General features: G+C 34.3%; 1 protein-coding gene across 1 annotated transcript in view; it reads left to right on the top strand.

Moving 5' to 3' along the window:
* Window positions 1–7,954, top strand: part of LOC121390136 (synaptic vesicle 2-related protein-like) — a 46,411-nt gene extending 38,457 nt beyond the window's left edge. Inside the window, exons 12-17 of the mRNA XM_041521885.1 lie at window positions 446–553; window positions 1,941–2,052; window positions 3,634–3,715; window positions 4,808–4,897; window positions 5,247–5,360; window positions 6,215–7,954. Of these exons, the coding sequence (XP_041377819.1) occupies window positions 446–553; window positions 1,941–2,052; window positions 3,634–3,715; window positions 4,808–4,897; window positions 5,247–5,360; window positions 6,215–6,244 (536 nt within the window). The 3' untranslated portion in view covers window positions 6,245–7,954. The remainder of the gene's footprint in view (window positions 1–445; window positions 554–1,940; window positions 2,053–3,633; window positions 3,716–4,807; window positions 4,898–5,246; window positions 5,361–6,214) is intronic.
* The last annotated feature ends 4,372 nt before the right edge of the window (window positions 7,955–12,326 follow it).

Below are 12,326 nucleotides of genomic sequence, written 5' to 3'. Positions count from 1 at the left end.
CCATTCTCTTAACATCACCATTCTCTTCACTTCACCATTCACTTTGCATCACCATTCACTTTGCATCACCATTCGCTTTGCATCACCATTTGCTTCACATCACCATTCTCTTCGCATTACCATTCACTTTGCATCACCATTCACTTTGCATCACCATTCACTTTACCATTCACTTCACATAACCATTTACTTCATATCACCATTGTCTTTACATCACCATTCACTTTGCATCACGATTCACTTCCCTAATATATGATTGTGATGTTCTAACAAAACATTCTTCATCTCTAGTCATTGTATAGACTATGTATGGCCATGGGTACAAGCAGTCAGCTGTATTTAGACATTGTCATTGATATTCCTTCAGATGGCTGTTTGACTGTATGCACATTGAACCCCTAACAGCCTTAACTTGATTCTCGTTCTCTTTGTGACCATGTTTCAGGTACCGATGTGAAAATGTCTGGGCAGCCCACCTGTATGTTGGAATGTAAGACTCTGACTACAAAAGATTACGCAGACCTTATGTGGACAACATTTGCAGAATTTCCAGGTTATTACCGTTATGATTATCATAATCATTGTTATCATAATCATTACAATCGTAATCATTATCATTGTAATTATCATCATTATTATTTACATTATGAGTGAATCCTGAACAAGTCGAAGTGCCCTATTTATTGATGTCGGTCTATTTCATTATTATCATCATTGCCGTTATTATTATTTTGTTGTTGTTATTAATATATTATCGTTGTTTTATTATTGTAACAATAGTTGTTATTGTTGTTTTATGTATTGTTTATTATTGGTCATCTTCACACCAAGTAGCCAATTTTCTTTTGTGCTGGGTGTTGTTACACATCCATTCTACCATTTATACATTGTATTGCTGGAGCCAATCTCTTGAAAAGATATTATTTATTACAACTCTGCTGACTCATAATACAATTTTATTATAACTTATTATCATCCATTAAAGGCTTCTGTAGGAGATATCACGGACACTGTAATTTGCAATATTTTCTGTGATATTCTCCTAGGAGATATCACTTCTCTTGTTATGTCACTGTGTATATTTCAGGGATAAACCTGTCATTAGTGACGTCACACTACTGTTGTTCTGCTAGCTAACGGGTCTACTGCTGCCAAATATTGTGACATCCAACCCACTTTACTGACATTGTTTACAGTTGTCGCAAATGAAATGAATGATAATGGATGATAAAAAGATTACCCCCTCGTGTCTTGTGATATCATAATTTATCAGCACTTGTTGATAAAAGTATAAAAATCCTCAGCAAGCCTCAGATTTCATACTTTCATCAACTCGTGCTGATAAAAAAGAAAGAAAGAAATGTTTTATTTAACGATGCACTCAACACATTTTATTTACGGTTATATGGCGTCAGACATATGGTTAAGGACCACACAGATTTTGAGAGGAAACCTGCTGTTGCCACTTCATGGGCTACTCTTTCCGAATAGCAGCAAGGGATCTTTTATTTGCGCTTCCCACAGGCACAAACCATGGCCTTTGTTGAACCAGTTATGGATCACTGGTCGGTGCAAGTGGTTTACACCTACTCAATGAGCCTTGCGGAGCACTCACTCAGGGTTTGGAGTCGGTATCTGGATTAAAAATCCCATGCCTCGACTGGGATCTGAACCCAGTACCTACCAGCCTGTTGACCAATGGCCTAACCATGACGCCACCGAGGCCAGTCGTCGTGCTGATAAATTATGATATCACAAGACACTCGGGGAGTATCCTCTATATATCAGGATATCCACCAAGCCTAATTTTTGCTATAATTTATCACTTGAATTAATTAATGTTGAACCTAGTCCATACCTGTATTTTTTCACAAGAGGGCAGTAACTGTAGTTATATTTCTTGCTGTAATAATGTTGTTTTCATTGTAACTTCTTTTCAGGTCTTTTCCTCACTATTATCTTGATAGAAAAGATAGGAAGAAAAAAAACTATGGCATTAGAGTTTATGATATTCTCACTTTTCGTCTTGCTTGTCAATATCTGCACAACAAGGTGAGTAAAGCTTTTCATAATGAACGAGTCACTTCAACTATGCACTGGTGTGGCTAGGAATTTATGCTGTGGTGGGGGTCATATAAATACACACTCCCTTAGTAAGTCATGTTGGGAAGAAAATGTTTTATTTAACGACACACTCAACACATTTTTATTTACAGTTATATGGCATCAGACATGGTTAAGGACCACACAGATATTGAGAGAGGAAACCCACTGTCACCAATTCATGGGCTACTCTTTTCAGTTAGCAGCAAGGGATGTTTTATATGCACCATCCCACAGACAGGATAGCACATACCACGGCCTGTGATGTATCGGTCATGGTGCATTGGCTGGAGGCATATTAGGATTATAAATTGTTCCTCAGATTGGGGATGGGGGGAATGATGTGTAACACTTAAGGCTAGACCTTTTTATTAGTTGTTCCTTGGATTGGGGGTGGGGGGGGGGGGGAGGCAATGATGTGTAAGACCTAATGCCAGACCTTTTTATTAGTAGTTTCTTGTATTGGGGATGGGGGGGGGAGGCAATGATGTGTAAGACATAAGGCCAGACCTTTTTATTAGTAGTTCCTCAGATTGGGGGGGGGGGGGGCAATGATGTCTAAGACATAAGGCCAGACCTTTTTATTAGTTGTTCCTCGGATTCTTCAATGTAACAAAAATCAAATCAAATAAAAATATAACTGTCGCAAAATTTAGGGGGCCCCACCCTTAGATCCGACACTGCAACTATATCAAATAGAATCACCGATTCTTACTGACACCAGTTTTAGTCTTGGTTAGTACATGTGCCTGATCATTTGATTTGTTGTGTTGAGATATTTAATTATCATTATTTATCATATTGCTGAAAATATTTTAATTTCTTGCAAATCAAATGTCGAACCTTAAAATAATCATAAACTTTTTTTTTTACTGATGACTGTACAGATAAATACATGTATATACGTATGTATTATCAACAGAAATTATATCCGTGTACATGGAAATGTTTATTGCCTTTATATGAACCAAGAAATGTTTTATTTAACGACATACTCAAGACATTTTATTTACGGTTATATGGCGTCAGAAATTGGTGAAGGACCACACAAATATTGAGAGAGGAAACCCGCTGTCACCACTTCATGTGCTACTCTTTTCGATTAGCAGCAAGGGATCTTTTATATGCACAATCCCACAGACAGGATAACACATACAACAGCCTTTGATATACCAGTCGTCGTGCACTGGCTGGAGCGATAAATAGCCCAATGGGCCCACCGACAGGGATCGATCCCAGACCGACCGCACATCAAGCGAATGCTTTACCACTGGGCTACGTCCCGCCCTTATATGAACCTGTCCCGTATACATACGTGTATGTAAATGTCCTGGCTTTATCAATACGTAGTGTAATTTATATAATCTTTTAGAAAACATTGACCAGCAATGAGCATCAATTAATCAGTTTTAATTACTATGAGATTGAGATATTTGATAGTTTTGTTGTCCGTTAATTTGTATTTCCCCTAAGCTGAATTTGCTGTTTGTATGTTTAATAATAGATGGTAATAAAATGTTTTTTTTTCAGAACTGTATTGACAGTTTTCATCTTTGTAGCCAGAGCTCTCATTTCGGGGGCTTTCCAGACAGCCTATGTCTACACGCCAGAGGTTTGTATCAGTAATGTATATGTACCAGACAAACAGTTAAAAACAAATCATTTGCTATATTATAACATGACTGATTCTTAGCCATGTAGTGCTCCTGGCTAACTCAATTTTTTCAAGTATACCATATTCATTTACTTCAATGTTTTGTGTCCAAATACATAAAACTATATTTAAATATCACTATGTACATGTACTGCTAAAATAATTTCTAACACACCCGTTGGTGAGAACACCATGCATTAGTTTTCATAACACATGGTTGTTTACACATGTATGTGTGTTAACAATTTCAAGACATACAACTGGCTGTTCCTAGGTGATGACCAGGTCACCACGGCCATACATCCAATGAACAACTACATGATGAAAATCGATTACATTGTGACATACAGTTAACCTGACAATCATGGGTCTGTGACGAGTATGTTAGCTAAAAGTGCAACGGCTGTAAATAACTTTTAGTTGAAAAAGATGTTAAAATTTGCTTCAAACCTTGCTTTTGCTAGTTAGATATATTTTAAAACAATTTGTTGTGAGATAAATGGTATCTAATGGCCACTCATGTATTATTCTCTATATGTAAAATTGCCAAAAAAAGAGAATGACCCAATAAATGTTTCAATTTAAAAAAATCTGGATAATAAATTGGATTGTTGTAACAGTTATACTAGTATAATTTGTCATAAGGGTGGGTACAACTTATGAAATGAAATTATCCTTTTGAATAAAGCAATCTGCAATAGTTTTACATTTGATTGAAAAATCCTTAATTCAGTAATAAGCTTTCACTAAGTTTTAGTGTCTCATTACTGGCATACTGAATGCCATGCTCAAAGTACAGTACACCTATGTCACTGTGACCTATATTTTAGACAGCCAAGCAGAATGTTCCATAAGTAACATTTAGGTATGGTAAACACAACACATTCTCTAAATAATGAGAAGGAAACCATCGTTTTGAATTTATAAAGACCCATTTCAGACGATTTTTATTTAAACTTGTTAAAATCTTAAAATCAGCTGTTTGCTTAATAAAAAATTTAAAAAATATTTCTCATGACTAAGTGTTTAAATGCATGTTTTGTGTTTTAGGTATATCCTACCTCTCTACGAGCTATCGGTGTAGGTTCCTGTAGTGGCTTTGCACGTATAGGTGCTTTAACCACACCTTTTGTTGCTCAGGTAAAAACATATTTTATATTTCTTTTACTTGTATGTATTTTCCAAATAAAATAAGCAATGCAGCTTATTTTTCAGAAATGAATGAAATGTATGTGTTTTTGTGTGTGTATGTGCAGGATTTTGTAGTGTTTGTGTGGGTGTGTGTGGGTGTGTGTGGGTGTGTGTGGGTGTATTTGTCTTTGTGTGTCTGTATATAATACCTCTGTATCTCTCTCTCTCTCTCTCTGTGTGTGTTGATTATTTGGTGAGAAGGTGAGATTTTTGTTAAAACTCAAATGGATCCCATACTTTTTTCCCCAAGGAATTGGCACATCTCTTATATCAATTAGTATTTTATGTCCTCTTGTAGGTTTTACTCAAGAAATCTTCCTATGCTGCCATTACTGTTTATGGAACCACTTGTCTCATAGCAACTGTGGCAGCCATGATGCTTCCAATAGAAACTAAGGGACGTGCAATGAAGGTTTGTGTACAACATCTCAAGAACGTTTTACATTAATTTTGTTACATATATATAACTGATATAGTTTTATACCAGTTGGTGAAATGTTTACGGACTGTAAAGCAACAAACTTAAAAACATTTGCTCTAATTCAACACATTCACAAGAACGACTGTAATTAAATATATCACTTATTAAATGCATCATTTACATTCATAATTGTACATTTGCTTATCAACAAAGTGCTATATGTCGGTGAAACATACTGTGTGTCACCAATAAAACTAAATTTGCGACAGTAAAATCACCAATCTGTACTGACAAATCGAAAAACAGTATGATTATCGCGGAATATTAATGGTAAAAGATGGTTAGTGAAAGTGAAATCGGTGTAATGACATTACACCTCCCCACTTGAGCCATTAAAATTCATTCCCGGGTGGGAACCAGTACTGGGATTTGAACCCAGAACCAACTAGCCTTGTGTCCAGTGCCTTAACCACTTTACTATAGAGATTCTTCTCTTTGTTTAGTTTTATGTTGTTTTAGTGATGATCTTTGTACATGTATGTTTCATTTTTTCATTTCAACTTATTTTCATGCTTATATCCAATTATGGTTCAAGCACGCTGTCCTGGGCACACTCCTCAGCTATCTGGGCTGTCTGTCCAGGACAATAGGTTAGTTGTTTAGTGGTTAGTGAGAGAGAAGAGGGTGTAGTGGCCTTACAGCTACCCATTGAGCCCTTAAGAACTTGCTCTGGGTTGGAGCTGGTACTGGGCTGTGAACCCTGTACCTACCAGCCTGTAGTCAAATGGCTTAACCACTGCACCACCAAGGCTGGTTGTACATGTATGTGCTTAATATAATTTCAGGATGTCGCCCATGAAGTTGGTCAGAACTGATGTGTTTACATACTCAGTGGAAGACCTTTTGGATCTCATCATTACTGGGAAGACTGATGTGTTTACTACTCAATGGAAGACCTTTTGGATCTCATCATTACTGGGAAGACTGATGTGTTTACTACTCAATGGAAGACATTTTGCATCTCATCATTACTGGGAAGACTGATGTGTTTACATACTGAGTGGAAGACCTTTTGCATCTCATCATTACTGGGAAGACTGATGTGTTTACTACTCAATGGAAGACCTTTTGGATCTCATCATTATTGGGAAGACTGATGTGTTTACATACTCAATGGAAGACCTTTTGGATCTCATCATTACTGGGAAGACTGATGCGTTTACTACTCAATGGAAGACCTTTTGGTTCTCATCATTACTGGACAGGGCACCGTTAGTGTTACAGTAGCCTAACCACATCACTGACATGTAGTTTCTAGTAGACAAAACTTATTCAGGGTTCATACAGAACTTGGAAAGCACATTTTCAAGCACTTTTCAAGGGTTTTTTTCATTTCAAAATAACTGTTTTTAAAAGTTATTTTCCTACCACATTTAAAACAGTTCACTACTAGACCACTGAACATGAGATAAATGGTCCACTTCTATTTCTATTCAGGTTACCTTTCATCTCACCTTTAGAAGTTTAAAAAGTGTTACTTTTCTGATGGCTGTGGCAACTTTTTTCATTTAGATCAGTTTCTCATAAACTATAAGTCCTAAAGTAATGAAACTTGGTTTATAGTTGCACATGTGGATGTTCATCACAGTGCACTGAAAACGTTTACGTTAAGTGAGTTATTTAATTCTGCGGAATTCCTGTTATGTAAAGGAAAGAAATAACAACATCTCAGAACACATGGCTGTTTGGTGTCTACGCAATGTAAATATGGTTATTTCCACACTTGATCATGACAGAGAAAACTCATTACTGCCACTTAGGATACCTGTACTGAATAAGCAGCAAAGGATCTTTTATCCTGCAACCACTCTTTCCATTATTAGATTATGATAACAGATAAAGCAAAGTCATGTATGTATACTAGCAGGATGTGACTTTTGATATCACTCATTTGACTTCGACATCACACGAATAGCTACATTACAAATTCACTTATTTGACCTTTAGTTCACCATACAATGTGGCTGAAATAACAGATATAATAGCTTTTCACCTTAATTTTTATGGTCTGCAGGATAAAGATAATAACTAGCTAATGACGTCGGATATCGTGTTTATCCTGTTCAGGCCGAATTAGAAATTTCCCTTTCTTACCTTCACAGGATAAAGCCGATATCCGACATTATTAATTAGTTATTTTATATTTATATGCATGTTCTCATTAGACAGGGCAGAACAAATCATGACCTTTGATATACCAGTTGTGGGACACTGGGTTGTATGGGGGAAAAGCCAGAGTCCATTGACGGCAATCGAGCCTGCGACCCATCGCACCTCAGGCATGTGGTCCACCTTGTGTGTAATGCATGAATGTGTACCCGTCTTTCGTTATAAAAATCGGTAACACTTGGACTCTTACATTTTTATAAGAGCAGTCTGATAATTTCTGATGTGTTGTGCTAAAATGATGCTTTTTGGCTACTGTGAATGTGTTGTATCCATTTAATTTAATATTTACCGTATATCTTCGCCTATAAGTCAAATTTTTTTCACCCAAAAATTATTTTATAACTTGGGGGGTCGACTTATAAGAGGGTAAAAAAAATTCACCAAAAAATATTAGTTTTGGGGATTATTTTACAAGTTTTATTGTTGAAGTATGCCATGTATTTATACTCAAATATGTTAATTTGACATTTATTTTTTTATAACCTTTTTTTTTTGGCATTAGAACGGTTTTCGTTATGCGAAAAGGTGTACGATCTCACTCACATGCCAAGACAACAGTCCACTTAGTTAAATTAACAGTCATCACTAATAGTAAAAATGTAAACAATACTAACTACCTGTTGCCTGAGTTTATTTTGAAATCTGGTCACTGGCATTAATGGTTGTTCAAACAATGTTTTGGCGGTGATTAACTTCATGAATATTACTGAGATTTCCCTTAAAATAGACTGATCTCTGCAGTTCACGATCTAGAGCAATAGGGACACATATCATTTGGTTTAAAAACCAGTGTACTTTCCAGAGTTATCCTCCTTACATGTATTAATATGGCGGCAAAACGTGATACTTTCAGTTTTATCGTAGTGATCTGTTGGCAGTGTTTATAAATAAAGTTGTTGTCTGTGCACAAAACCATCTGTACAGTATCATACAGTAACAGTCAAACAGCTTTCACTCTCTACTAAGGGAATATTTCGTTTTGATGCTATGTAATAATGATAGTTTGATTGGAATAGTCTGATTATATTGCGATGTACAAAACGTGAAAACCGAAGTTTGTAAAATAATTTTCTTTTGTTCAAATATTGTACATTATTGTTCTCATGTGCAGAAAATAAGAAATATTTCAATATTTATAAGTTGTTTTTCATGGGTCGACTTATAAACGGGTCAATAAAAAAATACGTTTTCAGGGCTTGAAATTAGGGACTCGACTTATAGCCGAGATCGACTTACAGGCGAAGATATACGGTACTTGTATATTTTATTTCTTTTTCTCAAAGATATTAGATTTCTCAATTGTTTTCTGTTTCAAAAGGATGTCATGTCAGTTGTATGCATTGTATTCACATGAACCATTTATATTTAATAGCAGTGAAACCTCTCTAAACCGGACCCCCTCAAAACCAGATGTTTTTCACCATCTCTTTTTAAATACCAGTACAGAACAAAACCTCTCTAAACCGGATACCCCTCAAAACTAGACTTTTTCCTTGGGTATCTAGTTTAGAGGGATTTCACTGAATCAATGCTATTCTGATTCAGCTACATGTACACTACAATGTAGAGGTTTAATGTTTTAGATTTTAATGAAAGGAACTACCTTATTTCCTCTAATAAATGAGGGCCTCAAATAAGCATCAGCCTCAAATAAGCGCTGGATGTGTAACACTTTGCAACAAAATAAATGCAGGGGCCTCTAATAAGCACTGGGCCTCTGATAAATGCCAGGTAAGACAGCCGTAAACTGATTACATTCTGGCATAATTAAATAAATACATTTTTTTTTTTTTTTTTAATTAAAAATGACTGGTCCCTTTTTATCTTTTCCTGTCTCCAATAAAGGCCAGATCTCCAATAAAGAAAAGCCAGATCTCCAATAAGTGCCGGTCTCCAATAAGCGCCTGGTCTGCGACCCTTTTGAAATGATTAAGCTACTGGGTGCTTATTAGAGGAAATACGGTACTTAATATTAACACCTAAAACATTTTGTTTTATTTTTAGTGTAAATTCACAAACATACAAACTATATTCTTTTCAAAATATAATACTTGCTCAAGGTTTAAATAAACACTGATGATTATCTGTTAAAATAATTGAACATTTGAAAGAGTACCGGTACATTATTTACAATGGATGACCGCTGTGACTTATACATATTTAAATAAAACAATGACATTTTATAAATGTCACTATATTATTAAATAATGCATGAAACATATAATTGTTTAATGTGGCATTGCAGTACTTACCATGAATATGTATTGTGTACCAAAGAGCAATTAACACATATGGGGATAATATTTTTATATTAATGTTTAATGTTTAAATTTATTATTTAATCATTTGGATTTGGTTGTGAGTTGGCTAAATCTAATTTATGCATGTTTGTTATGTGAGCTTGGTAGTCATTGGGGTAACTCATAATTATTATGTTTCAGTAATATACAGTTGACGTCATGTACTAAACTTTATTTTATTAAAAGGCTTCGTGAAAGTATATTATATGTAATGCAGTATATAGAATAGCCAATATAAATTAACATTCTTATGATCACCTATCTGTGTCGATTCTGCATTGAATTGTCAAACCACTACAATATTGCACTCATAATGATTTGTTGGATACTGAATCATTGATTAATCATTGGCACATGGAATTATTCTTATTAATTTGTCTGGAATTACCAACACATTGATTCTCCATTAAAACATATTTTGGCAGGAATTTACACAGAGTGGTTGAATTTGGAATAAATGACTGATTCATTTTCGATTAAGACATCTCACTATTAGGTTCTCAAGTTGAGTGGACCATGAATCAGAATTACTGATTCTAAATTGAATCATCTTACTACTAAATGTTTTTACTGTATGTTAACTGGACCATGAATCACTGACTGATTCTAAACTGACTTTGAATCATTCTTGGTCAAATTCTAAATTGAATCATATCATTATTACTTTGTTAGTCGACTAGACTTTGAATCATTCTCAGTCTAATTCTAAATTGAATCATCTCATTATTACTTTGTTAGTCGATTAGACTTTGAATCATTCTCAGTCAAATTCCAAATGGAATCATCTCACTATTTCTTTTTTTTAAGTAAACTGAACCACAAATCATTAACAGATTGCAACGATTCCATTTTAAATTAATCATATTGGTCTGCAAGAAAGACTAATATATTTTTTTTGTAAATTGTCTTTAAATATAATTCATGGTGGGTTTTTTTGTAGATTGTCTTTAAATATAATTCATGTTAACCATTTATTGACATTTTCATTCCATGATATTCATTCCATGTTAGTATGATCTGTTTATATTTCATATTATATTATTTATACAGGTTAATTATTATGTACCTTTATCCATAACATGCACTTGATTTTAATATTTTATTTCATACCAAGCATTTCAAGTTACTTTAAAATTAATATATTGTAACATATTATACTTGATGCCCATTCCAAGCTAATTCCAGTAGTTTATTCATGTATTAATATTATATTCAGTTTATGGTTGTTTATTATATTCAGTTTATTATTGTTATAGACAAGTGGTTGTTACCCAAGTTTTCATTTACAGGACATACAAGTATGAATTACATTAGCCTCCAGGAGACAGATCATGGAAATCATATTTTAACATGTTTTGTGCACCTTTTTTCTTTATTAGACTATAAATTTAGGTTTGCAGTACTGAACCCACGTACCTTTTAAGGTGTTTTAAAAGTACTGGATACCTTTTGGTATCAGTGGCATTTCATGTTATCTGTATTGTTATGAAAAGGGAGATTATAGTCTTTCGTTTTTTTTCTTTATCTGGTATTTATGAATTAAGGTTGGCAGTGAAAAATGTTTTTGTGATACACTTTTTCTTTAATATGCTGTTTTGATTTTGTAATTAAGGGATCTTCCGCATTTGATCACATGGGAGTTGGGTAGGGGTAGAGTTGGGTCAGGGTTTTTTTATACACCCACTACTCACAAAGAAAATTGTAACTTAAACCAACTAAATGCATGACAAAAAAGACCTAACACAATAATTACTCTCTGCCCCCTCCACCCCTTGTGAACAATGTTGAAATAGCCTGACAAGTGCAATTCTTTGTGATATTGTGGTAATTGTGTCGGGGTTTTGCTCCCGTGATATGCTTAACATTAACGTTAATGTGTTCAATTCTAGATTATAATCATGTTGAACGTATACATGTATACAGCTTGTTAACTGCAATTAATATTTAATATTATTATCTTACAAGAATCAGAAATATATATTATATATACATTGTGAAATTTAAGAACTACTGTTTATAATATAATAGATGTATGTTGAAATGTGACACTTTTACTTGGCATGAGTAAATATAGCTTGTAAAGGTTAGTAGAAACCAGTCGAAATGGGGACAAATATCCTTCAATTTTGTAAGTTCAGTTAACATTTTTGTTGTTTGAAAGCATGGATAAAAGATAATACTAATTTATGATTAGATCTCACTTGACTAGTTGAAGTGAGTAATTCTTTATTTTGTTCAGAACAACTTTATCCTATAATTGTCTCTGTAGAAAAATCAGTCAACTTGTAAAAAAAAAAAAAAGTTTGGGTAGGTTACTTTGTACAGTCATGGATAAATGGTGATAAGTGGTATTTAATTGATGCAGCCATTTCATTTTATTTGTGAAAAGGGTTGAATCTAATTTTTTTAACTTTATTTTTGATAGGGT

Source organism: Gigantopelta aegis, chromosome 3 (genome assembly GCF_016097555.1).
Source record: "Gigantopelta aegis isolate Gae_Host chromosome 3, Gae_host_genome, whole genome shotgun sequence".
Lineage (NCBI taxonomy): Eukaryota > Metazoa > Mollusca > Gastropoda > Neomphalida > Peltospiridae > Gigantopelta > Gigantopelta aegis.
This window is presented reverse-complemented; position numbering and strand designations above follow the sequence as displayed.